The sequence below is a fragment of the Taudactylus pleione genome, unplaced genomic scaffold (genome assembly GCF_031769625.1).
Source record: "Taudactylus pleione unplaced genomic scaffold, aTauple2 ptg000292l, whole genome shotgun sequence".
In the NCBI taxonomy this organism is placed as follows: domain Eukaryota; kingdom Metazoa; phylum Chordata; class Amphibia; order Anura; family Myobatrachidae; genus Taudactylus; species Taudactylus pleione.
Window position 1 is genome coordinate 4,076,691 of NW_028284694.1, and position 23,146 is coordinate 4,099,836.

At 47.7% G+C, this 23,146-nt stretch overlaps 1 protein-coding gene across 1 annotated transcript in view; it reads left to right on the plus strand.

The window, feature by feature from the left end:
* Window positions 1-3,628: 3,628 nt before the first annotated feature.
* CNNM1 (cyclin and CBS domain divalent metal cation transport mediator 1) overlaps window positions 3,629-23,146 on the plus strand; it is a 54,352-nt gene continuing 34,834 nt past the window's right edge. The window contains exons 1-2 of the mRNA XM_088482766.1: window positions 3,629-5,141; window positions 14,756-14,899. Of these exons, the coding sequence (XP_088338892.1) occupies window positions 3,740-5,141; window positions 14,756-14,899 (1,546 nt within the window). The 5' untranslated portion in view covers window positions 3,629-3,739. The remainder of the gene's footprint in view (window positions 5,142-14,755; window positions 14,900-23,146) is intronic.

Below are 23,146 nucleotides of genomic sequence, written 5' to 3' on the forward strand. Positions count from 1 at the left end.
CCATTATTCTGCGTTGTTTTTGTCCGAAACTAAATCTTTTTTCGAACACTTATATTTAGTACAAGTAAACACAACGGGAAAGCCTATAGTGATCGCCACTGACCTAAAAACACTTATTGACACATGGTTTTGGGTTGATATTGCGTGTTAATAAATGTCAAGCACGGGCCTGGCACCCCATTTCTCACACGGATAAAACAATACATCTTGTTCCCTTGCTTAAAACTGTTTATGAATCAGTGTGATTTTTTTATTAACAAAAATGACTGTTGCATGCTATAAGAAGAATCTTGCCAATTACCATTTTTCTGTGGTTTGTTTCTTCAGGCTGCTATTAACAATTTTATAATTCTGCAATGTCATATAAAACCATAGTTGCCAACTCTCCCTCATTGTCAGGGAGACTCCCTGAAATAGCAGCAATCTCCCTGTCTATCTGAACAGTGGCCCTGATTCAGAGCTGGACGCCCTGACAGAGCGCTCGCTCTGAATCAGGGCCGTCCTTCTCCATTTTTAGAGCGGCCTCCTGGCCGCTCGTATAGCTGTGGGTGACCACCCACAGCTATAGCGAGCGGCCAGGAAGATGGTCGCGATGGTCAAGACCATCGCGACCATCGGGCTTGCGACGAGACCCTTGTGGTAGGGTCTCGTTGCCGCAAGCCCTGGAGTGCTTTCGGCTCTAACAGAGCCGAAAGCACTCCCACTGACATCACTTGTGATGTCAGTGGGGCCGGCCCCAGACAGTAGGCGTTCCCATGGGAACGCCTCCATCTGGGCAGCCACGCCCCCGACACGCCCACCTAAGGGGGCGTGCTGTCACTCAACATCGACAGCACGCCCCCTTTGGTACGAGACCTGGAGCGGTGGCTTGCCAGTCGCTATCCGGGTCTCGCGCATGCGCACGACGGAGCCGGCTCCGTCGTGCGCATGCGCACTGGGCCAACATCGACCCGCTTGCGAGCGGTTCTGAATCAGGCCCAGTGTGCCAATCTCCCTGATTGCACCTTACCCCCATTATGAAGCTGTTATATAAAAAGAAAAACAGAGATATATACATTCAAATGTGATCATTAGTATAATTTCCTTGCATTGGTTATAAGGCACAATGATCCCTATGGCTACATGCATTTTCTAAAAAGTATCAGTGTGTTTTCATCAACAAGTAGATCTTACTAACTGCTTTGGGGCTCGTTTACATTTGGATGTAAATCAAAGTTATGACATGCCTCTCAGATGTAGCAGTACAGTCCACTTTACCACCGCGCTCATAGGTGTTGCTTTCTCAATCTCCCTGAAAGGCTTTTCCAAAAGTAAGCAATTATGCATAAAACAATAACATGGTAAAAACAATCACACGTTGTAGTGTGCAGAGAGGCCTCGGAATCCCCTTATCAGCTCTGACTACCCCATTTACATACAAACCTCCCCTTCTGCCAATACGAGCCATCCTGAAAGCCAAAGGCCCATATGTAATAGGTTGCGACTTCCTGGTTTGGCGTGATTTCTGGGAGATAGCTTTTAGATTTAAATCAACAATTAGCTTTAAACACAAACCAGGTTGGTTTTTGCCTTAAAACTAATTACCAGTTTAAAATCTAGCAGTTACCTTGCCAAAATCACGCCAGGTACAAAAAAATTGTGACCTATTACATATAGGACCCATTTATTAATGATCGCATATGCAATACGCTCTAGGCGCAATATTAGCGCCCATAATTGCATACCTCCCAACTGTCCCGCTTCCAGCAGGACAGTCCCGTTTTTCTGGGACTGTCCCACCCGCGGGCCGCAGTGTCCCGCGGTGGGGGGGAAGTTGAGGAGAGCACAAACCGCATAGCAGAGCAGTGGGTGAGCAAGCGCACGGCATCTGTTCTCATGTGTACGGACTGCCTGGGGGCTGCCCAGCATCTCGGAGAGTGCTGGGCACGCCCCCAAAGTGACGACAACGGGCGAAGCCGTGAGGCTCTGCCCAGTTTCCATAGACTCCACCCCCTTTTGCAGAAGCCACACCCCTTTTCCAGCCGCCCTCGCGCGACCTGTCCCTACTTAGTGTGCTCAAATGTTGGGAAGTATGTGATTGCATTGCAGGATGCAATGCACAAAATACACCAGCAGAGACAAGGGCTCTGAAAAGGAGCCTGTCCCTGCGATGTGCTAGGAGTGAAGTGACCACGTCTCTTCACTCCTGTGCTGGGGATCAAACGCATGCATGGTCTACAGATCACGCATGTGCAGCGTCCATTGCCGAGAGGCGAGGGGGTTCCTAGGGAACCCTCTACCAGCTAGATTTGCGACATGTAGCCCGTAGGTTACAGCGGCTTATGCCGTCAAATGGCGTAACCTGTGGGGACCAAGTTGGTAAATCTGACAGCATCGAATCCCTCATAGAAACTATAGGGGTTGTGCCTGGTGGCTGAAATGGCGAAACCACAGCAGATATCGGAGTTATCTGCTGCTGTCCCTCCTTTATACAATCAGGGGAAAGCAAATATTTGTGTCTATCCTCCGAAAACTGGTGTTTTTTTAGGGAGTAACTCGCAAATATTTAATGCTAAATGGTCCCTTATGTGTAACTGGCAGCCATGTTGAGCACCCTCCAGAGAGACTTTTGAAAAAGAGATAAATATTTCTACAGTCAATAATTAAAAGTTCTGAGGTATATATTGAGCACAAATTAAATAAAATGAACATTATTGTATGGACACAAGTAAAAAAAACTAAGATTTCAACTCCTGGTGTGTATTGTGCGCATCACCAACACTTCCTTCAGGCACAGCAGTAGTAGGAGCCAGGGTAACAACTTTACCTGCAAAACTAGTACACAAGAATGTACAATAAAGGCGCCAATGAGTGTCAACCCAGATGAATGTGGATATTAAATGAATATCTAATAAACATATACTGAACAAATAAATGTGTAATAAACCATATATTAGTATATACCATATAATATAATATATGCAAAAGAGTAGCTGCCATTAAGTGTGCCAAAAGATGGCTAGTGGAAAATTCTATATAACATAGAAATAACGGCGCATGTACTGTCATGCATATATGGCTTTAATTCTAAAGAAAAAAGACTGTGTGAGTATCCTTTCACAATAAAATTCTAGTTTATTAAAACAGTGTAACAACAATAAGGCTGGTGCATGCATAGCAAACATGAATCACATGATAAAATAAACAGTTAGCATATGATCAAATATCATCTAATCGTGAGCATAAAAATGCATATATAGAAAAAAAAAATATTTAAATATATTTAAAAAATATTTAATGCTAAATGGTCCCAATGTGTAACTGGCAGACATGTTGTGCACCCTCCAGAGAGACCTTTGAAAAAGAGATAATGATTTGTACAGTCAACAATTAAAAGTTCTGAGGTATATACTGAGCACAAATCAAATAAAATGAACATTATTGTATGGACACACGCATCACCAACACTTCCTTCAGGCACAGCAGTAATAGGAGCCTGGGTAACAACTTTACCTCATCATCATGTTTACCTCACACATCCTCCTCCCGCCTTTTCCTACATAACGATTCCAAGATGACAATGTCCCCTCCCCCTAAAGCGCGTCACTGGTCACTCAGCCCTCTGCCCAATGGCGTGACACCAGGCACCTCGCGCGCTCCCACCACAACCGCTGCCCCGCGCAGTCAGAGCCCTACCCCCCCACCGGTCCTGTCTCGCAGTCTGTCTCTGTGAGCGGGGAGGAGATCAGGAGAGCTCGGGATGGCCGGCGACGGCGGCGGGTGGTGCGGCCCGGGCACCGTCCTCCTGCTCCTCCTATCGCTCCTTCCCCGGTCCACGTCCCCCCGGCTACTCGGCCTCCGACCGGAGGACACCGTCAGCGGCCGGGTCTCTCTGGAGGGCGGCACGCTGAGAGCGGCCGAAGGGACCCGCTTCACCCTGAGGCTGTACTTCCAGCCCCCGCTGCCGGCCCAGCAGCAGCACCCCGCGTCCTCTAACGGCAGCAGCGGCGGCGCCCCCCGGCTGGTGTTCATCGAGGAGCCGCGTCCGGGAGGCGCCGAGGGCGACCCCTGCCTGGACGAGGCGTCCTGGGCCTCGGGGGTGGAGGTGCTCGGCCCCCTGCAGCCCTCACCCCCGGGCGGCTCGGCGGCGGTGGTGGAGGTTCGGGCCCGGGAGCTGCGGAAGGGGGAGCGGGGGAAGCTCTTCTCCCTCTGCGCCTATGACGGGCGGCAGTGGGAACACCACGGCGGGGAGCACTTCGCGCTGGAGGTGCGGGAGGCGCCGGAGGAGGGGACGCCGGCCTGGCTGCGGGCGCCGCTCTCGCTGCTGCTGCTGGCCGCCTCCGCCCTGTTCAGCGGCCTCCGCCTCAGCCTGCTCTCCCTGGACCCGGTGGAGCTGCGGGTGCTGCAGAACGGCGGCTCTCCGGCGGAGAAGGAGCAGGCCCGGCGGGTGCAGTCGGTGCGCGGCCGCGGCTCCTACCTGCTGTGCACCCTGCTGCTGGGCAACACGCTGGCCAACGCCGCCCTGGCCGCCTGGCTGTGCGCCTCCCTCCCCGCGGAGCCCGCCCTGGCCGCGCTGCTGTGCGCCGGCTGCGTCTTCCTGGGCGGCGAGGTGGCGCCCTACTCCGTCTGCTCCCGGCACGGCCTGGCCGTGGCCTCCCGCGCCGTCTGCCTCACCCGCCTGCTGATGGCCGCCGCCTTCCCGGTCTGCTACCCGCTCAGCCGCCTGCTGGACTGGGCGCTGCGCCAGGAGATCAGCACCTGCTACACCCGGGAGAAGCTGCTGGAGATGCTGCGGGCGGCCGACCCCTACAACGACCTGGTGAAGGAGGAGCTGAACATCATCCAGGGCGCCCTGGAGCTCCGCACGAAGGTGGTGGAGGACGTGCTGACCGGCCTGGGCGACTGCTTCATGCTGCGCTCCGACGCCGTGCTGGACTTCGGCACCGTCTCCGAGATCCTGCGCAGCGGCTACACCCGCATCCCCGTCTACGAGGGCGAAGAGCGGGCCAACATCGTCGACGTCCTCTTCGTCAAGGACTTGGCCTTCGTGGACCCGGACGACTGCACCCCGCTGCAGACCGTCACCCGCTTCTACCACCGCCCGCTGCATTGCGTCTTCAATGACACCCGCCTGGACGCCGTGTTGGAGGAGTTCAAGAAGGGTGAGAGCGCCCGGAGCCGGCACCCCTCCTGCTATATCACCAGGCTGGTCCCCACTGCTTGTCCGGCATCCCTCCTGCTATATCACCAGGCTGGTCCCCACTGCTTGTCCGGCATCTCCTGCTATATCACCCGGCTGGTCCCCACTGCTTGTCCGGCATCCCTCCTGCTGTATCACCCGGGTGGTCCCCACTGCTTGTCCGTCATCCCACCTGCTATATCACCGTGCTGGTCCCCACTGCTTGTCCGGCATCCCTCCTCCTATATCACCCGGCTGGTCCCCACTGCTTGTCCGGCATCCCTCCTATATCACCGGCTGGTCCCCACTGCTTGTCCGGCATCCCTCCTATATCACCCGGCTGGTCCCCACTGCTTGTCCGGCATCCCTCCTATATCATCAGACTGGTCCCCTCTTCTTGTCCGGCATCCATTCTATGCTGGTTCCCTGCTGCATCCCTTTATATAACCGGGTGGTACCCTGCTACATCACCAGCATCCCTCTTTATAACCGGGCTGGTTCCTTAATACATCCCCAGCATCCCTCTATATGACTAGACTGGTTTCCTGCTACATCCCCAGCATCCCTCTTTATAACCAGGCTGGTTCCTTGCTGCAACTTCAGCATCCCTCTGTATGACGAGCCTTGTTTCCTGCTGCATCTCTATATAACCGAGCTGGTACCCTGCTACATCCTCTAGCATCCCTCTATATAACCAGGCTGGTACTTTGCTATACACCCAGCATCCCTCTTTATAACCAGACTGTTTCCTTGCTACATTCTCAGCATCACTCTATATAATCAGGCTGGATCCTTGCTACATCCTACTGTATAATCGTGCTGGTTCTCGGTTATATCCCCAGCCTTTCTCTAGCTCAATGTGCAACATCCCTGGCTTGCATCATTCTCTCCCTCATCAGGCTCATCCTGCACTGCTGTCAGCATCACATCTATCATCACCAGGCTCATTCATGTCCTTGGTGACATCTAGCTGCTTCTTTATCTGCATGAACCGTGCACTAATCACCGAGCTGCTGCATTCCCTTTACGGGTTGTCCCTGCTCACTGTTCATCCTGCTGCTCGTTCGCAGTCTGCATGTTTATTCCTGGGCATTTTTCTGTTAGATTATTATTAGGCACTAATATGTGGTGGTGTGTAAGTGCAAAGTGTTGCTGTTTTCAGGCACATTGTGCTTGTTTTAAATGACCAGCGCCAAATCGTTTCTTTACATGGCTTCGTTAAAAGGCATAATTGATCATGGCGACTTGCTGCTTGTTGTTTGTTACATTGCAGCATAAACCAAAAAACTTGGGGGTATATTTACTGATGGATGATTTTAATTGATTTAAAATTGATCAAAACCGACCAACATCGATGTGGTCTTCCTGGGGCTAAATCACACATTTACTAACAGACAATTATTATTTTCTCTTTCTAACGTATTAGTAAATGTGTAATTTTTCCCCAGAAAAACATCGATGATAAATTGATTAAAATAGACCTTTAGTAAATATACCCCTTAGTGTGCTGGAGTTTTCAGTTGATGTTTTTTTAAACACAGATGCTCTCTTCTTGTGCACCACAATGGTAATAGTGTGTATATATATACACACACAATATACACACTGCTACACTTTGGGCTTTGTGCACCTACAGAACAAACATTGTGTTCACCCACTGTAGGTGTATACAGATAGCAACATAGACATGGAATAAAATCTGCAGGTGAAACACTTTTCCTCCATGAAATATCTGAACCAAAAGAATGTATTTCCCCATCTCGCATGCAGTCAGCCACAGCTTTCAAATCCCCATGTGTTAACTCGCAGCCATTCAGTAATGCAGCAATGGTGTAGCAGTCACTAGAAGAATGAATTACTGGAGTGGCATGGGATAATTAAATTACAGTGGAGAAGAATTACATTAGTTCGGAGGGCAGTTAGAGATTAATAAGGGGAGACAGCAGTGAATTAATGGGGAGGGTTACTGGTGGTGGAAAATTATAGGGGAAGGTGCAGTATGTATATATTAGTTACTGTGTGAAATTGCCATTATTTGGCTAATGTCAACAGCAGTTTCATTGCTGAAAGCTGAAATATACGTCTATGTAATGTGTGTACTTATTTTAATTAAAACCATTGCATCACCATTGGATTTTCAACATTGACAGCAGAAAAGCATCGGACCTCCGCCATTGGGAGCAAATGATCAATATTTGGTCAATGTCCACTTTTGTCATCAAAACTCCCAGATATCCATATATCTATCTGTATATGTTTACACTGGATGTGATGGTAGAAGAGGGATTATGATGATGCCTGTGCATTCACCTGGAGAAGTGAAGATTGTGCTAGTAAAAGTTTTTTTTATGAGTACAGTATAATAATATCTTCAGGATATCTTAGCCATAGGAGATCCTATGAAAGCAGAAGAGACACCCAATAGCTTACCTCTCAATTGTCCCATTTTCAGTGAGATTGTCCCGCTGACTCGTGATTAAAATGTTCATCCCAATTTGCGGGTGGTCGAGAGGTGTTGGTTGCACTGCTGCCCACTGCAGGTCTCTCAATGGCATTTGGCATAAAAAAAAAATTTACGTTTCGGAAAAAATAACTGTGGCCTGCTCCGGTGACGGGATGGGAGCATTAGTGTATATACTGGATAGAAAAGTGTTCAAAGTAGTACTAAGGTATGTTACTCCTCTAATACCCCTTTTACACACGGAGCTAAAACCCGGGTTTTTGAAGGGTTAACCCAGGCAGCTCCCTGGTGTAAAAGGGGAGAGAGTTGGATCGCCGGGTCGAGTGACCCGGCAATCCAACCCAGGTAACTAGAAGGGTTTAACACGGGCGCAGCCCGTGAAACCCTGCTGTGAGAACAGCGCACTCCGGGTCACGATGACCTGGAGTGCGCTGCTAGCCGGCCGATTGGTCCGGCTTCAGTGGCGCTTGGAGATGACGTCATCTCCAAGCGACCACTTTCACTCCGCAAAACCCGGGTCTATGCAGACCCGACTGCGGTGTGAGAGGCGCTGACTCGGGAATATCCCGAGTCGGCGCCGGCTAAATTCCAGGTCTGATCCGGATAGGAACTTTGTTCCAACTCTGGGTCAGACCCGGAATTTAGGTGGAAAAGGGGTATAAAACTGGTTATATTGTGTTTTATGCACAAGATACAATACAAGTCTTGTTCCTCTCCACTAAACAATGTTTCCCAAAACTTCCTCATGTAAGTGTAGTGAGAATCCCCATTATATGTAGAGAAGAAGGTTCTTTAATTGTTGATTAACATAATTATAACATTTGAAACACTACAAGCATTGATTTAACACACAGGTTCTCAAACTCTGTCCTCAGGACCCCAAACAGTGTGTGTTTTCCAGGTCTCAGAATCACAAGTGAAATAATCTCCACCTGTAGATCTTTCAAAATGTGTCTGAGTAATGAATATACCTGTGCACCTGTTTGGTGACCTGAGGACTGAGTTTGAGAACCACTGATTTAACATTAATGAAATATACACATAAAATATAACTTTTAAGTTGTGTTACAGTCGTTTCAATACAAGTTACATATGACCGTGTAGCATTACTAGCAACATGATCAGACCTCATATTAGAGATTAGGTGCATTTTATTAATAATTTGAAATCCAAGAAGTTACTTGGCACTGTGTAGTTAGAAAGTGGGAAAGTTATAAAAGTTTTAATTACACAAATAAAAAGGAAAATCTGGTCTCCGTAATTACTTGGGGATATACCTGCGCTTTTATACAAAGTATTGAAATTACTTGTTTTAATAATGGTTTCATATTTATGTGTAGAAAAGTTGCTACTGCTGGGCATACACTATACAATTATCTGTCCAATCTGGCTGGTTGGAAAGAAAATCTGGTAATGCATGGGAGCAAATGACAATCTTACATTTGTTCACAAACACTGGAAAACACAAAAATGAACGCTCAGCCAAATTGGTTAAATAAAACAATGTTTTTGTCTGTTTTCCATTGTTTAAAACCATATAATCGATTGTCATTTGCTCCCATACATTACCAGGTTTTTATTCCAACCAGCCTGATTGGCCAGATATCTGACAGATAATTGTATAGTGTATGCCCAGCATTAATAATCTTTCATCACGAATAGTAATGGTAAATAAATAAGGTTGAGGATTACCGAAAAGTGGACGGGTCCTGAAATGAAATGTGTTCCTCTGATATTGTGTAAAGATAGAACAAATGTGTGTTTTAGAGATTAATAAAATAGTATAATAAATGTGGGTTAGGAAATATATCCTATGGGCTTGGGGCCTGATTCAGAAATGGACGGAACGGCAGAGCAAGTCCAGCCATCTCAAATGCAGCAGGATGTGTCGACACCGCCTTGCTGCATCTGTGATCCCAGCGCTGCGATCGAGGTCGCAGCCTGGGATCACTATTGCAACCGATGGTCACTGCTTTAGCCAGACCTTGGCCTCGTACCTTCAGGAAAACTGGGGTGACATCCCCGTTCACGGGAACGGTGGCCTGCCATGCCCCCGCATCCGCCACCCCCAAACGCAGCAGCATATCAGTCATGCTGCAGCTTTGGGGGACTGCGAGTGAGATCGCAGGACCCTAAACTTTGGAGTTGTGCGGTAACTATCGGCTTAGTGTACATCTCTGAATCAGGCCCTAGATGTACAGTTGCCCTGATGTAACACAACTTGTTGGTGTCTGTTAGGTGAGGAAAAAGCAGTATATCATAGTTATGGAAACCCCCATAACGCATTTCCTACACAAAGCGAACCCCCAAAGATTCTGTTGCGATCGGGACAGACTATGAATGTAGTGGCAAAGTCATGGGCGATCCTGGGTGGTGACTGAGGTGGCCTGAAGTGACACATGCAGAGACGCTGAAAGTTGGTGTCTCGGGGCTTGCTCATTCAGACGCAGGCTACTACACCAGCGGAAAGCAGGAACTAGCATTTGCATATTATAGCTGACACGATTCCGGCAACAGACACAGCAGCGTTCATCTATCAGGCCCAAAAGGTGCAGATCTTCATAAAATATGGGAGCAAGTATCCTAGTGATAGCAGTTCCCAAGATTATAGTATTTAATCATTGAATCAGTGAATAATTTTAATAAGTTTTAGTAAATGTGATATGAATCAGTGTGTTTTTGGTGTTCCCAATCTAAAAAGGAGATTAATAGACAAGCACAAATAGAAATTGCGCAAATTAAAATCTATGCATAGATTTACATAGTAACAGCATCTCCTAAAAATAGTCTGCATGCACTATATTCAGTGTATAGCTTAATAGACATCCAGTTATCAAAACCTTATTTAAATGGTACTCTTAAGCTGGGTACACGTCAGACCAAGGGTAGCCAACCTCGGTCCTCGTGAGCTACCAACAGTTCACGTTTTCCAGACCACCTAGCAGGTGCACAGGTGTATTCATTACTAACTAACACATTTGAAAAGATCCACATGTGGAGCTAATTATATAATTTGTGATTCTGTGAAGAGACCTGCAAAACATGCACCGTTGGTAGCTCTTGAGGACCAGGGTTGGCTACCACTGCGTCAGACGATATGTACCCAGCCCGACTGCGGGAGGGATGAGCCATGCTGCATGATGTCGCTAACGGCCCACAGGAGCGCGCATATCCTGTATACACACTAGACAATGTACCCATTATGTGCTCCGATCCGCAGGATCGTACGACATATTGGCATGTTGGTCCGAGATTGCAATCATGGGTGTGTTTAGCCATTTTTTAAAACTCGCAAATTTTCTAGGGGCAAATTCGGGTGAGAAATCATGAAACTGTAAAACAGGTGAAAACAACTAGTAATAAATACACCATCGACCAATTTTGCTGGTAATATCCATAGACGCGGGAATTTATCAAGAGCGGGAATTTATCAAGAATTGTGATTATAATCACAGGTATAAGTTAAGCAAACAAAATAGAAGTTTTAAATAGACTACCTCCTAGGCAGCGTGTTTTGCAGAATCATGCACAGATCACTGTTGATTGGTGCATGTGTCTGCCTATAATTAACCCCAAAAAGGGTTATTTAAAACTGACTTGGGGACTCCTCTCAAAAGCATATCCAGCCTCAGGTTATGTGAGCCTGTCCTAATGTTTCACGTATTAGCACGCCAGAAATTGATTGCTAATTGATTATGCCAAAAGTGTTTTACAATTTCAGAGATGGACGCTGTGACAGAGCTAAAAAGCCGCAGGAGCTATTCTTGGACACTCCATAGAAAGGAATGTGGGAAGCGCTGATTGGCTAAGAGTGTCCCTCTGAGTCAATCAGCGCTTCACCATTCATTTCTATGGAATGACCCGATTACATTTCCAACATGGTTCTGCAAGGGTATCGTTCGCCTGGACCTGAATCCTGGATTTTATTATAGTGGAGAACAAGGGATATGTGGGGGAGTGGTTAATAAAATCATACAACAGTCGGTAAATAGTACAGGCCGACTACAGGGACCAGTGAGCCATTAATGTCCAGGTATGCTGGCACTTGTGGTTCGCCAAGTGCTATAATGCCGGGGGCAGGCTTGCTGGGACTTGTAGGCTGCCTGTAAAGAACAAGATTTAATTTTTTACCCACGTACCCAAAGCCCTGGGGTGCGTAGAAGAGCTTAATCCCAGGAATGTTGTCCTTTGGAAGGGGGGACCTAACTTTCAGTGGGATTTCAGCACTGTGTTATGGCAGGAAGACCCCACGCTTTGTGTCTCCCTGCTATAGCGTCATGCCCAGCTAGTTCAGCCTGGTGCTGGTTATTGGAAAAATGGGAGGGGAACCCCACACTGTTTTTTCCCCTATATTCCAATACCAGCCCAGGCTCAGGGGTCCAGGGCTGGTTATTGTTTTTTCTTAAATGTAACTATTTGTCATACCTGGCTCTCAGAGGTGTCTCATACCCCTTTTCCACTGCTATGCCGGGTCGCACCCAAGATTATGTTCACGCACCCATCCCGGGTGTGACCCGGCTGAGACCCCTTACAGACAGACAGCAAGACCCATCACTAATGCCAGGTCGATGACGCCATCGGTGTCACGTGATGAGCCGGCGCTTGGAGATTATCTTCATAAGATGAACGCATCGACCCGGGTTACCCGTTCACACTGCTTCATGAGCCTGGTTGAAATGCCGGGTTACTCGACCTCGCTTGTTTCAACCCTGCCCTTTTACACTGCGCAGTAACCTGGGTTGCTGGACGCTAACGTGCAATAACCTGGGTTATTGCTGGCAGTGGAAAAGGGGTATAAGACGCCTCCTTTTAAAAGCATCTAAGATGCCGTCTGTCGGGTGCATCTGTCAGTATTTTGGTTCATTTGATTATGACTCAACATTTTGACCCTGTCGATATTTTGGTTTCAACCTTATGATTTGTCTATATTATAAATGTTGACTGTCTATATATTATTTGTCTACATTCTGGACCTTATTCAGAGTCGGTCGAAGCGGCCGCTCGGTCGTATGGGAAAAGGGGCCGGATATGCAAATGATTCCCTCGCAAGTTGCGTCCCTAAGTTCGGATCAGTAGCTGGCCGACCAAGGGGAAGAAGCGGCCGGAAGACAAAAAAATACGCTCCCTTCTCGTACGCATTACACGTCATCTCCGGGCATGTAAGGAGTAATCGAGACCATCGAGAGCCATCGGAACTGGTCGTAGAGCTTAAGGTTGACCATACCCTCTCTTAAGCTCTACGATCATGTCAGTGTAAAAACCTCCCATGTCACATGTGCCATGACGCTACTTTGTTAATTATGCACTCCCATAAACCGTATGCACTCCCATAAAACGCTGTTTGCATAGTCAGGCACGCCTGCGTTCGGATCTCCACTCCCCCGTTTTCAAGCACCTTCCCCTGTTACCATCCACAAACGCCTCATTCTGTCACTCAAACTACCGACCTGGCTGTGTTCAAGGAGAGAGAAATTTCTGATCGTAGCGGCTAGTTTGCGCACGCGCATTGCGAACTTTACGCATGCGCAGTATAGCGAACATCGGTGGCGTGCGGCCGCTTCGACCGACTCTGAATGAGGTCCTATATCCCTGTCTAAATATCTCCATATTGTCGACTTATAGTCAATGTTGATATTATGTCTACATAATATACCTGTCGACATTATGGTTAATATTTTTAAATGGAATTTGTTTAAAAGCACAGTACATCCGTTTAGTCTTATATGCTGTCAGTGGGGCTGATGCTGAATAGAACGCTAATCAGTTTTGCAGATGGATCTTGCATGTTTTAGCCCTGTGCGTTCTCCGTACCCGAGTGCACACGTCTTTTGTTGAATTTAGAGTCATAGGCAACTCAGTCATATCTCTGCTTACAGATAATGGGGCGTGTAAAGGACGTGTCAATGCATCTCTGGGTTATGCAGAGTTAAACGTGCGTGACTTTTGCACTGATAATGATGCGGCTATGAACCCAAGCATATGGACAGGGGCAGCACAGTCACATAGATGTGTGCAACTCTGCAAATGGGCTAATTTAAAAAAATTTCTGCATGCACGCCAACTGGTTGTAATTACTGCCAAAGCGCATTCAACACTGCATCGGCCCCAGAGTGCTCAGTAATTGTGCATTTTTAACAATGGGCCTGATTCATCAAGGATCGCATGTGCTAAGACTCATGCAGTCGGACGATTTTCGAGATCTGCGTATGCATTGCAGCACATGAACTAGCCACTGCGATCGGGAATGAGCGCAGTGTGTATGCAGACCCATCGCAGAGTGATTGACAGGAAGTACCGTTCGTGGATGGTGAAGGGAGTGGTCGGGCGAACGCAGGCGTGCCAGTGCGTTGGGATGGCGTTGCAGGGGCATGCATAAATTAGTCACTGCGATACCATATGCAGCCTGAGGCCTCATAGCGTGCGCTGAAGTTAGCAATTCCTGAATGAGCAGGGGCGTATCTATAATGGGTGCAGGGTGTGTGGGAAACATGGGTCCAGGGGGCCCCTGCACCGCCCACCCTGCATCCATAATAATACTTATCTTTCCGAAGTCTCACGTCAGCGCGGGGGTCAGGCGCTGTAAAACGACTGGAAAATGGCCACGGCGGCCATTTTCCTGTCATTTGCACATGCACAGTACAGGGAAAATGGCCGCCGTGGCCATTTTCCCGGTGACCTGTGCATACACTATAGACTCTGCGCACACTCTAGTGCCCAGAGTCTATAACTCCGGCGCTGGCCGCGCACAGCTCAGTGCGCTGCCGGGCGGAGAGGAGGGGTCCCATGTCGGAGACTGCACACGGGCCCCCTCCTCTCTAGAAACGCCCCTGTGAGTGAGGTCTGACCTTCCTTAACTGCGTAAGGGTCCGATGTTACTCGATGTTACCAATTGTTTCGCTATGTTGCCCAAGTGTACGGATGTGAGTAAGGGCGTCCTCATGTTAGGCTGAGATCGCATTTCGAATGCAAACATTTACATATCCCCGCTGATATTAGCAACTGCATTGCGTGCGGAATCAGGCCCACTTCTAAAAACTCTCATTTTAGTAAATTTACCCCCTAGAATGCATTAGAAACCTGGTGTAATATGACTGTTGTTGTGATAAACTAATATATTTGTTATTTTGCAATTCCAGGTAAATCTCACCTGGCCATAGTCCAACGGGTCAATAACGAAGGGGAAGGGGACCCTTTCTATGAGGTAATGGGGATTGTTACGCTGGAGGATATCATAGAAGAAATAATAAAGTCAGAGATTCTAGATGAGACAGATCTGTACAGTGAGTATAAACAATTCATGACATGTTCTGTAATGAAACCCTCTGCTCTACGCTGATCTATTTCAGGATTAATTTACTAAAAGCCAGTGATGGTTTTTGTTTGTATATAGAAACTACATATTTATCAAGAATTGTACAAAGCTTCACATTGTCCATAAAGCAATGAATTATTCAGTTTTCATGGTCTGGAGAAAGCATAGACTTATCTGCATTTATATGTAGCTTCTAAGTGATAGCAGCATAAGAGTAGCAGATCCAGTAGCTAATCCTGTTAAAATGAGAGCATACCAGCATCAGATCACAGTAACCAGCACTAATCCTATTAGATTACAGTATTTTTTTTTGTAAGGTCCCTGCTTTCTGATCACCTATTCTTTTTATCTTTTAATGTCCTTAATAAACTGTACAGCATTTCATACTGTGTATATCTATTGAATACTTGATATTTTTGTATTTCTTTTCACTGCAAAATTGTAACTTTGTATGTCATTATAATTGCACTTTCTAATGCTGGGCATACACGGCCAGATAAAATGTCTGTCAGACCGACAGACATTTTATCTGGCAGCCTGCCAGCCGCAGATGTCGCCGGCATACACTGTGAGATTTCAGCCCGACATCCGCGCTCGGCCCCCGGGGGAGGAGACATTTCCCTGTTCCTTCCGTAGGAAATGTCTGTCTGTCGGCCGCGGCTGGGCATACGCTGCCCGATGCGGCCGACAGTTTACCGGGAAATATTGCATCGGACAGGCATACTGGACAATCCGGCATGCCCGACCGAGCAATATTTAACCCTCGGTCGCCCCCCCACACGCTACAATTATCGGGGCGATCCGCCGATATCAGGCGGATCGCCCTGATAATTGTAGCGTGTATGGCCAGCATTAGCAGTTGATCACCAATAAAATGTAACCTATTCTCTTCACCCTGGATAAAAAGTGGAAGACTGTGCATTTGCTCAATTATATGACATCGGGCAGCACAGACAGTGTAATGATTAGCATTACTGCCACACAGCACTGAGGTTGTGGGTTCGATTCCCACTACGGCCCTAACTGTGTGGAGTTTGTATATTCTCCCTGTGCATGTGTGGGTTTCCTCCGGGTACTCCGGTTTCCTCCCACACTCCAAAAATATACTGGTAGGTTAATTGGGTCCCAACAGAAATGAACCCTAGTGTGTAAGTGTGTGAGCATGTGCTAGGGAATATAAATTGTAAACTCCACTGGGGCAGGGACAGATGTGAATGGACAGATATTCTCTGTAAAGCGCTGCGTAATATGAGTGCACTATATAAATAACTGGTAATAAATAAATAATTCAGGAGCTGACACCCTTGTGGTACAAAAAAGATGCAACAAACCTGTGTTTTGATCCTAATCATGTATTCAAATGTCTGCTGAGTGTTTTGAGTGGCATAAAGTCAGCTCAAATGGATACAAAGTGCTCTAGTTTTGTACTAAATGTAAATTTAGGTTTAGCTGTGTAACCTACAAACCAAGCAGATTAAAATATCAGCACACTAAAAGCACAGAAGTCTAGGATTTTTGCATTCATTAATTGTACAGCATCTGGTCTCCAGGACAGCAGATGTCACAGTTCCTTTAGGGTTCTGATTCGGGTGATCACTATTAAGGCTTTCCCATGATAGGATTCAGTTACATCAAAGCCGCAACCCTCACTCTGTTGGGTGTAGAAGTCAAATAATCTTGTATTAATCCAGAAATATGTCTGAATCTTGCAAATGAACTCTACCAAATGATTTCTTATACATCCAGACGGGGGACACTGGGACCAAAGGAGTATAGCGGTGTAGACAGCTATTATGCCAGAACAATCTCTGGCAATCTTGCCTGTAATCTCAGCCATCTTCATATCAGGGTTTGGAAAACTGGGCAGAAGAGTTTTCATTAGGCCTACCGTACACCTGGGGGGGGGGGGCATGGTCATTTCATCCAGGCATATTTCTTCAGATCATCAGAATGAGGTGCTAGCCAGGTATCAACATAATGGCATCTTAGTTGAATAACCATTAAGTGTTACTGCTTAAAGGCAATTGAGGTGATTTTTGCAACACCAGACAAGATGGCTACACGCCCGTTGTGGCGGCTTCCTCTTAAGACGGAAACCAAGTCAGGACCTTCAGACAGTGTAGTGGAGCCAATGATATAGGCCAGAGATCTAAATCTATCCAGTGCCAGCGATGCAACACCCTTTTTCCCCATCCTTGAGTCAGAGTAGAAGTTCCTCATGTGAAAGACAACTTTTCTTTTAGCTCTATATCTGGCAAGATCACTGTATTGCAGATCTCCATATCATATATTTTTTTAAGAAGATACAGCTTTTCTATGGACAGAGCCCCCCTTTCAACCTAAGATTGTATCCAGGCTCCACCTTATTGCCATTCTGAACTTGTTGGATGCTGTCAGGGCTGTGAGGAAAGAAATCTTGATATAGGACTTCACATTTTTGGAAAATAGATGGCATTTTGGGCCTGTATGTAAGAAGGGTGGGCCTGCATCCAAGATGACTATCAATAGTTGGGTCTCTTCAGTAATTAGACAGTTTTACATTGGATCAGAGATTCTGCATCCTGTGGTTATCTAGTTATCTGTCCATATGTTTATAAATTATTATTATTATTATTATTACCAGTTATTTATATAGCGCACACATATTCCGCAGCGCTTTTACAGAGAATATTCAGCCATTCACATCAGTCCCTGCCCCAGTGGAGCTTACAATCTATATTCCCTATCACATGTGCACACATACACACACTAGGGGTAATTTTTGTTAGGAGCCAATTAACCTACCAGTATATTTTTGGAGTGTGGGAGGAAACCGGAGTACCCGGAGGAAACCCACGCAAGCACAGGGAGAATATACAAACTCCACACAGTTAGGGCCGTAGTGGGTATTGAACCAACGACCTCAGTGCTGTGAGGCAGTAATGCTACCATTACACCATCTGTGCTGCCCATAAATGATTGTATTTGCATTCAGAGAAGCTGGTTTTGGATGTGCACAGCAAATTCAGAGCATTTCCTCCCATGGGGACAGCATTGAGATGTTCCCATGGTGAGATGTTCCAAGGTCCCCTGCGTTTAATGTATGGGAAAGAGAAGAATTTTTGCACTTAAGTGAAATCCACTTCTTGAAATCAATTGGGCAGTTGTCTGTTGTTGGAGGGCATTGTCTTCCTTTCTCCCCTTATCATTTGCATCCCTCTTCTGTTCTGTGGGGTTTAGTTACAAAAATCATTGGTTTCTTCTTCAGGGTCCATAGGGTCCACAGGGAGACTTTAGGGTGTAGGTGGTGGTTGAGGACTGGGCACCTTGCAGTTAAAGCTTTCAGCTCTCTGGATGCATCGGTCCATCCCCCTATGCACCGACCCCGAGCCAGAGGCACCTCAGTTTCTTCTTCAGGGTCCATAGGCTCCATAGGGAGACCTTGGGGTGTAGGTGATGGGACTGAATCCGGGCACCATGCAGTTAAAGTTTTCAGCTCCCAGGATGCACCGGTTCATCCTCCCTATACCCCCGAGCCAGAGGCACCTCAGTTTTGTTGGTGCCCGGCCGGAGTCGGGTCATTGTTAACGCAGCGGGCTGCTTAGCAATCCTAAAGCTATTTTTCTTTTATGATTTTATTAGTTTTATCTACTAACTTCAGAACGCGCAACAGCAGACTGTCCATAGGACGTCTGCGCTGCTGCTCTTTCACCCCGCCACTGCCGCAATGTCAGTACTGATCTGGGAATCTTGGCGGGCCCCCAGGCTCTGTGCTAGCCGGGCCCTGTGGGATAACCCTGACTGCAGCCGAACGCACAGGGACAGGTAAGGCGGGTCACCGCTTGTGGTGACCCGCGTATTGGCAGTCATACCTCCGGTCTCAGGTGACAGACCGGAGGTTCTGAGTGTGGACGCAGGCCCCCCATACCCTGCGCTCCACTAGACCACCAGGGACATTTTGGTTTGGGAACCAGCATCCCAGGGGTTAATCATAAGCCAGGGAAGGCAGCCTCCCTATTTTAGCGGCTTCTCCCCTCAGCTCAGCGCACCTTTCCACTGGGGTCTGGCTTTGCCAAGCTGCATTCCTCCTGCTGCCATGATGCTGATCTCTATAACCCTGACTCCCTTCTGGAGGAGGATGAGCGTCGGTCAAAAACTAATTTTCCTGCCTTAGTGCGAGCTGTCAGCTCGATCTTATTAATAGAAGATGATGATCCAGCCCATAAATCCAAGCACCCTCTGTTTAAACAAGTAGTTGTTTCAGCAGAATTCCCTCTATCGGTTCAAATAGCTGAACACATGGCTGCAGCCTGGCAATCGTCTGGTAAGCGTTTCAACCACAAAAATGTCTGACCTCATGTTACCCTTTTTCTGCGGCTCATTGGGCAAAATGGGGATCACCCCCTGCGGTGGATTCCCATATTACGCGATTAATTACAAGTGCTACGTTGCCTATTCCTAAAGTTACTTCTTTAAAGGATCCTACGGATAGGAAGGTGGAAGCTTGCCTTAAATCGATGTACTCTCTTTCAGGGGCTGTTGCCCATCCAACCATGGCTATTGCATGGGTGGCTAAAGCTATAGAGAGCTGGGCTGATGCACTTGAAGACTCTTTTCCCTCAGAAGCTTCTAGGGATCAGATGTCTTTTGTTGCTCACATTCGAGATGCAGCTTCCTATATTGGAGAAGCAACATTGGATGCCAGTCTCCTAGCCTCCAGAGTTTCGTCCGCGACTGTATCTACCCGCCGTACTCTGTGGCTGCGCTCATTTAAGGCAGATGCGGATTCCAAGAAAGGCCTTGAAGGATTACCCTGTAATGAGGAGATCTTGTTTGGCCCTGACCTTGACAAGATTGTAGCAACGTTGGCAGCATAAAAAACGGCATTTCTGCCTTCAGCAACTTCTACTACAAGGCCTCGGACTACATCTTTTAACTCCATTTGTCCTCAAGGAAAGCCTAAAGGCCAGTCCTTTCCTAGGCAGTCGGCCTCCACGAGGGCCGCCAAACCCAGGACCAAGCAGACCTGGAACACCAGATGCCCCGCTTCTAAACCCGAGGATAAACCCTCAGCCTGACGGAACAGGCCTTCATCTGGGGAATCCCAGAGTGGGAGGTCAACTTCTTCAGTTCACCCAGTGCTGGTGTCAAACCACTACGGACGCTTGGGTAAGAGAAGTGGTCTCTCACGGGTACACCCTCTCATTTCTCAGACGGCCCCCCCACCAGTTTTCCTACACAGGCCCTCCTTCAGACCCAAACAAGGCCTTCCAAATCCAGAAAGCTATACAGTCCTTGCTGCAAGCAGGGGTAATTATGCCAGTCCCACTATCTCAGAGAGGGACTGGTTATTATTCTACTCTTTTTCTGGTTCAGAAGCCGAATGGGTCTCATCGGCCTATCTTCAATCTCAAATCCCTGAACAAATTCCTAAAGGTGGCAAGGTTCAGGAGGGATACCCTACGCTCCATAATGGAGCCTGGGGACTTTAGAGTATCGCTGGATATTCAGTACCTACATCTACATATAGTGCCCTATCATCAGCGTTATGTCTGGTTTGCTATACTACAGCAACACTTCCAATTTCAGGCTCTGCTCTTTGGACTGTCCACAGCTCCACCGGTGTTTACCAAAATGATTGCTATCATTATTATTATTATTATTGTTTATTTATATGGCGCCACAAGTGTTCCGCAGCGCCTTACAAAGTACATAAACAAATAGATTTACACTGACTTACAGTACAGTATAGTACAATACAATATCATGGCAGCCAAACTGCGTGGTCTGGTTATCCGATTGCTACTGTCTCTGGATGACGACCTGCTCTTAGCAGGATCCCCAGAGGTGCTTCAAAGTCATCTACAGCTAACCATTGCTTTCCTTCACAAGCACGGAAGGTTAATCAACTGGAAATAGTCCTCCCTGAATCCCTCACAGACAATTATTCATCTGGGAGCCGTGCTGGATTCTCAGGATCAGAGAATCTTTCTGACCTCAGACAAGATCACCACACTTCAACTATGAGTGCGCAGCTGTCTCCACAGTCGACGAGTGTCGATCAGGTTCTGGGATCCATGGTGTCCACCTTCGACATGGTGGAATATGCTCAGTTCATCTAACCAAGGGTTGCCCCTTTTGGATCCTGGACTGGGTAATCCTAACAACGGATGCCAGTCTCCAGTGCTGGGGCGTGGTGACCAGTCCACACTCCTTTCACGGTATCGGTCGAAGCAACCCTGCCAATCAACATATTGGAACTTTGAGCTGTCTACAGGGCCCTCAAACTGGCCCAGCACATACTTCACAGAAAACCTGCGCAGGTTCAGTCCGACAGTGCAACAACAGTGGCTTACATCAATCATCAAGGAGACTCTCAAAGTCGGGAAGCAATGACAGAAGTGTCACACATTCTAACATGGGCCGAGGGTCACCTCCCAGCCATCTCTGCAGAGCTTCTTCCGGGAGTCCTCTATTGGGAAGCAGACTTCCTCAGCTGTCACGACGTGCATACTAGGGAATGGTCTCTTCACCCAGAGGATTTTCAACTCCTAGTGAACAGATGGGGCCTACCAGAGGTGGACCTCATGGCCTCCCGACACAATCACAAACTGCAGGTGTACGGGTCCAGAACAAGGGATGCCGAGGCAACCTTCGTAGACGCATTGTCAGTGAAGTGGACCTTTCAGGTTGCATACCTATTCCCTCCAGTCTCCCTTCTTCCTCGAGTTCTTCGGAAGTTCAAACAAGACGGAGGCACTGTCCTGTTGGTGGCTCCAGCTTGGCCCAGACTTCATTGGTATTCAGATCTTCGGAGTCTCTCCATCGACACTCCGTTCCTGCTACCTCAACGTCCGGACCTGTTTTCTCAGGGTCCTTGCCTTTTTCCGGACCTGGGTCGTCTGTCTTTGACGGCGAGGCTCTTGAGACATCCCTCCTGAGGTCCAAAGGATTCTCTAGCTCTGTCCAAAGGATTCTCTAGCTCATAGTCCAGACTATTCTCAGAGCGCGTATGCCAGCCTTTGCTCGGACTTATCACAGAGTGTGGCATACATATTTCCAATGGTGTCATACCAGAAGCTATGACCCTCAAGCGTTTAGGATTTCCAGAGTTCTGGCCTTCCTTCAACTGGATTGGACCTTGGACTCGCTTTGCCTTGCTGAAAGTGCATGTCTCTGCTCTATCCATTTGGTTCCAGCGTAGACTTGCTCCACTACCGGATGTCCACACCTTCCTCCAGAGTGTCCTCCACATGCAACCTCCATTTGTCCCTCCAGTGACTCCATGGGATTTGTTAGTAGTTCTTTGTGCCCTCCAGGGTCCTCCGTTTGAACCTCTGGAATTTGTGGAACTCAAGACTCTTTCTTCTGGCTATGGCGTCCGCTAGAAGGGTGTCAGATTTAGGGGCGCTCTCCTGTCGCTGGGAGTGTCACTCCCCATTTCTGATTTCCATCAGGACAGGGCTGTGCTTCGGACTCGCCCTGGTTTCCTTACAAAAGTTATTAATCATTTCCACACCAGACCTATCGGCAGGTGAGGCCTCCTTGGATGTGGTCTGTGCCCTCAGACGATACCAGTTCTCTTCGGAAATCAGACTCCTTATTTGTGCTCTATGGATTTCACAAGAAGGAATGGCCAGCCAACAAACAGACATTGGCTAGATGGCTACGCATGACTATCTCACAGGCTTACACGCAGACAGTTCTTCCTGTACCAGCTACTGTTACTGCTCATTTTACTCGCTCTGTGGGTCCCTCGTGGACAGCTCGCCGTGGCGCCTCAGCTGAACAGCTTTGCAAGGCGGCCACATGGTCCTATGTCCATACCTTTCTGAGGTTCTATGCCTTCGATACATTCGCCTCTCAGGATGCTTCCTTGGACGCCGGATACTCTTCTCAGCTCAGGAGCGTCCCCACCCTTGAATAATTGCTTTGGGACATCCCCAAGGTCTCCCTGTGGAGCCATATGGACCCTGAAGAAGAAAATGAGAGTTATGGTAAAACTTACCTTTGTTAACTCTTTCTTAAAGTCCATAGGGTCCACAGGACACCCGCCCTTACGCACCTGGCTTCACAAGGGCTATGTTTCTGGTCACCGGTTTCCCGTCTCCTTCTATGTGAGAGTGTGATACTTGTGTGTACCAGTCTTCCATCTCTCTTCTCCTCCGCCGGCCTTTGGCTTGTTATGAACTGAGGTGCCCCTGGCTCGGGGGCAGGGTATAGGGGGATGGACCGA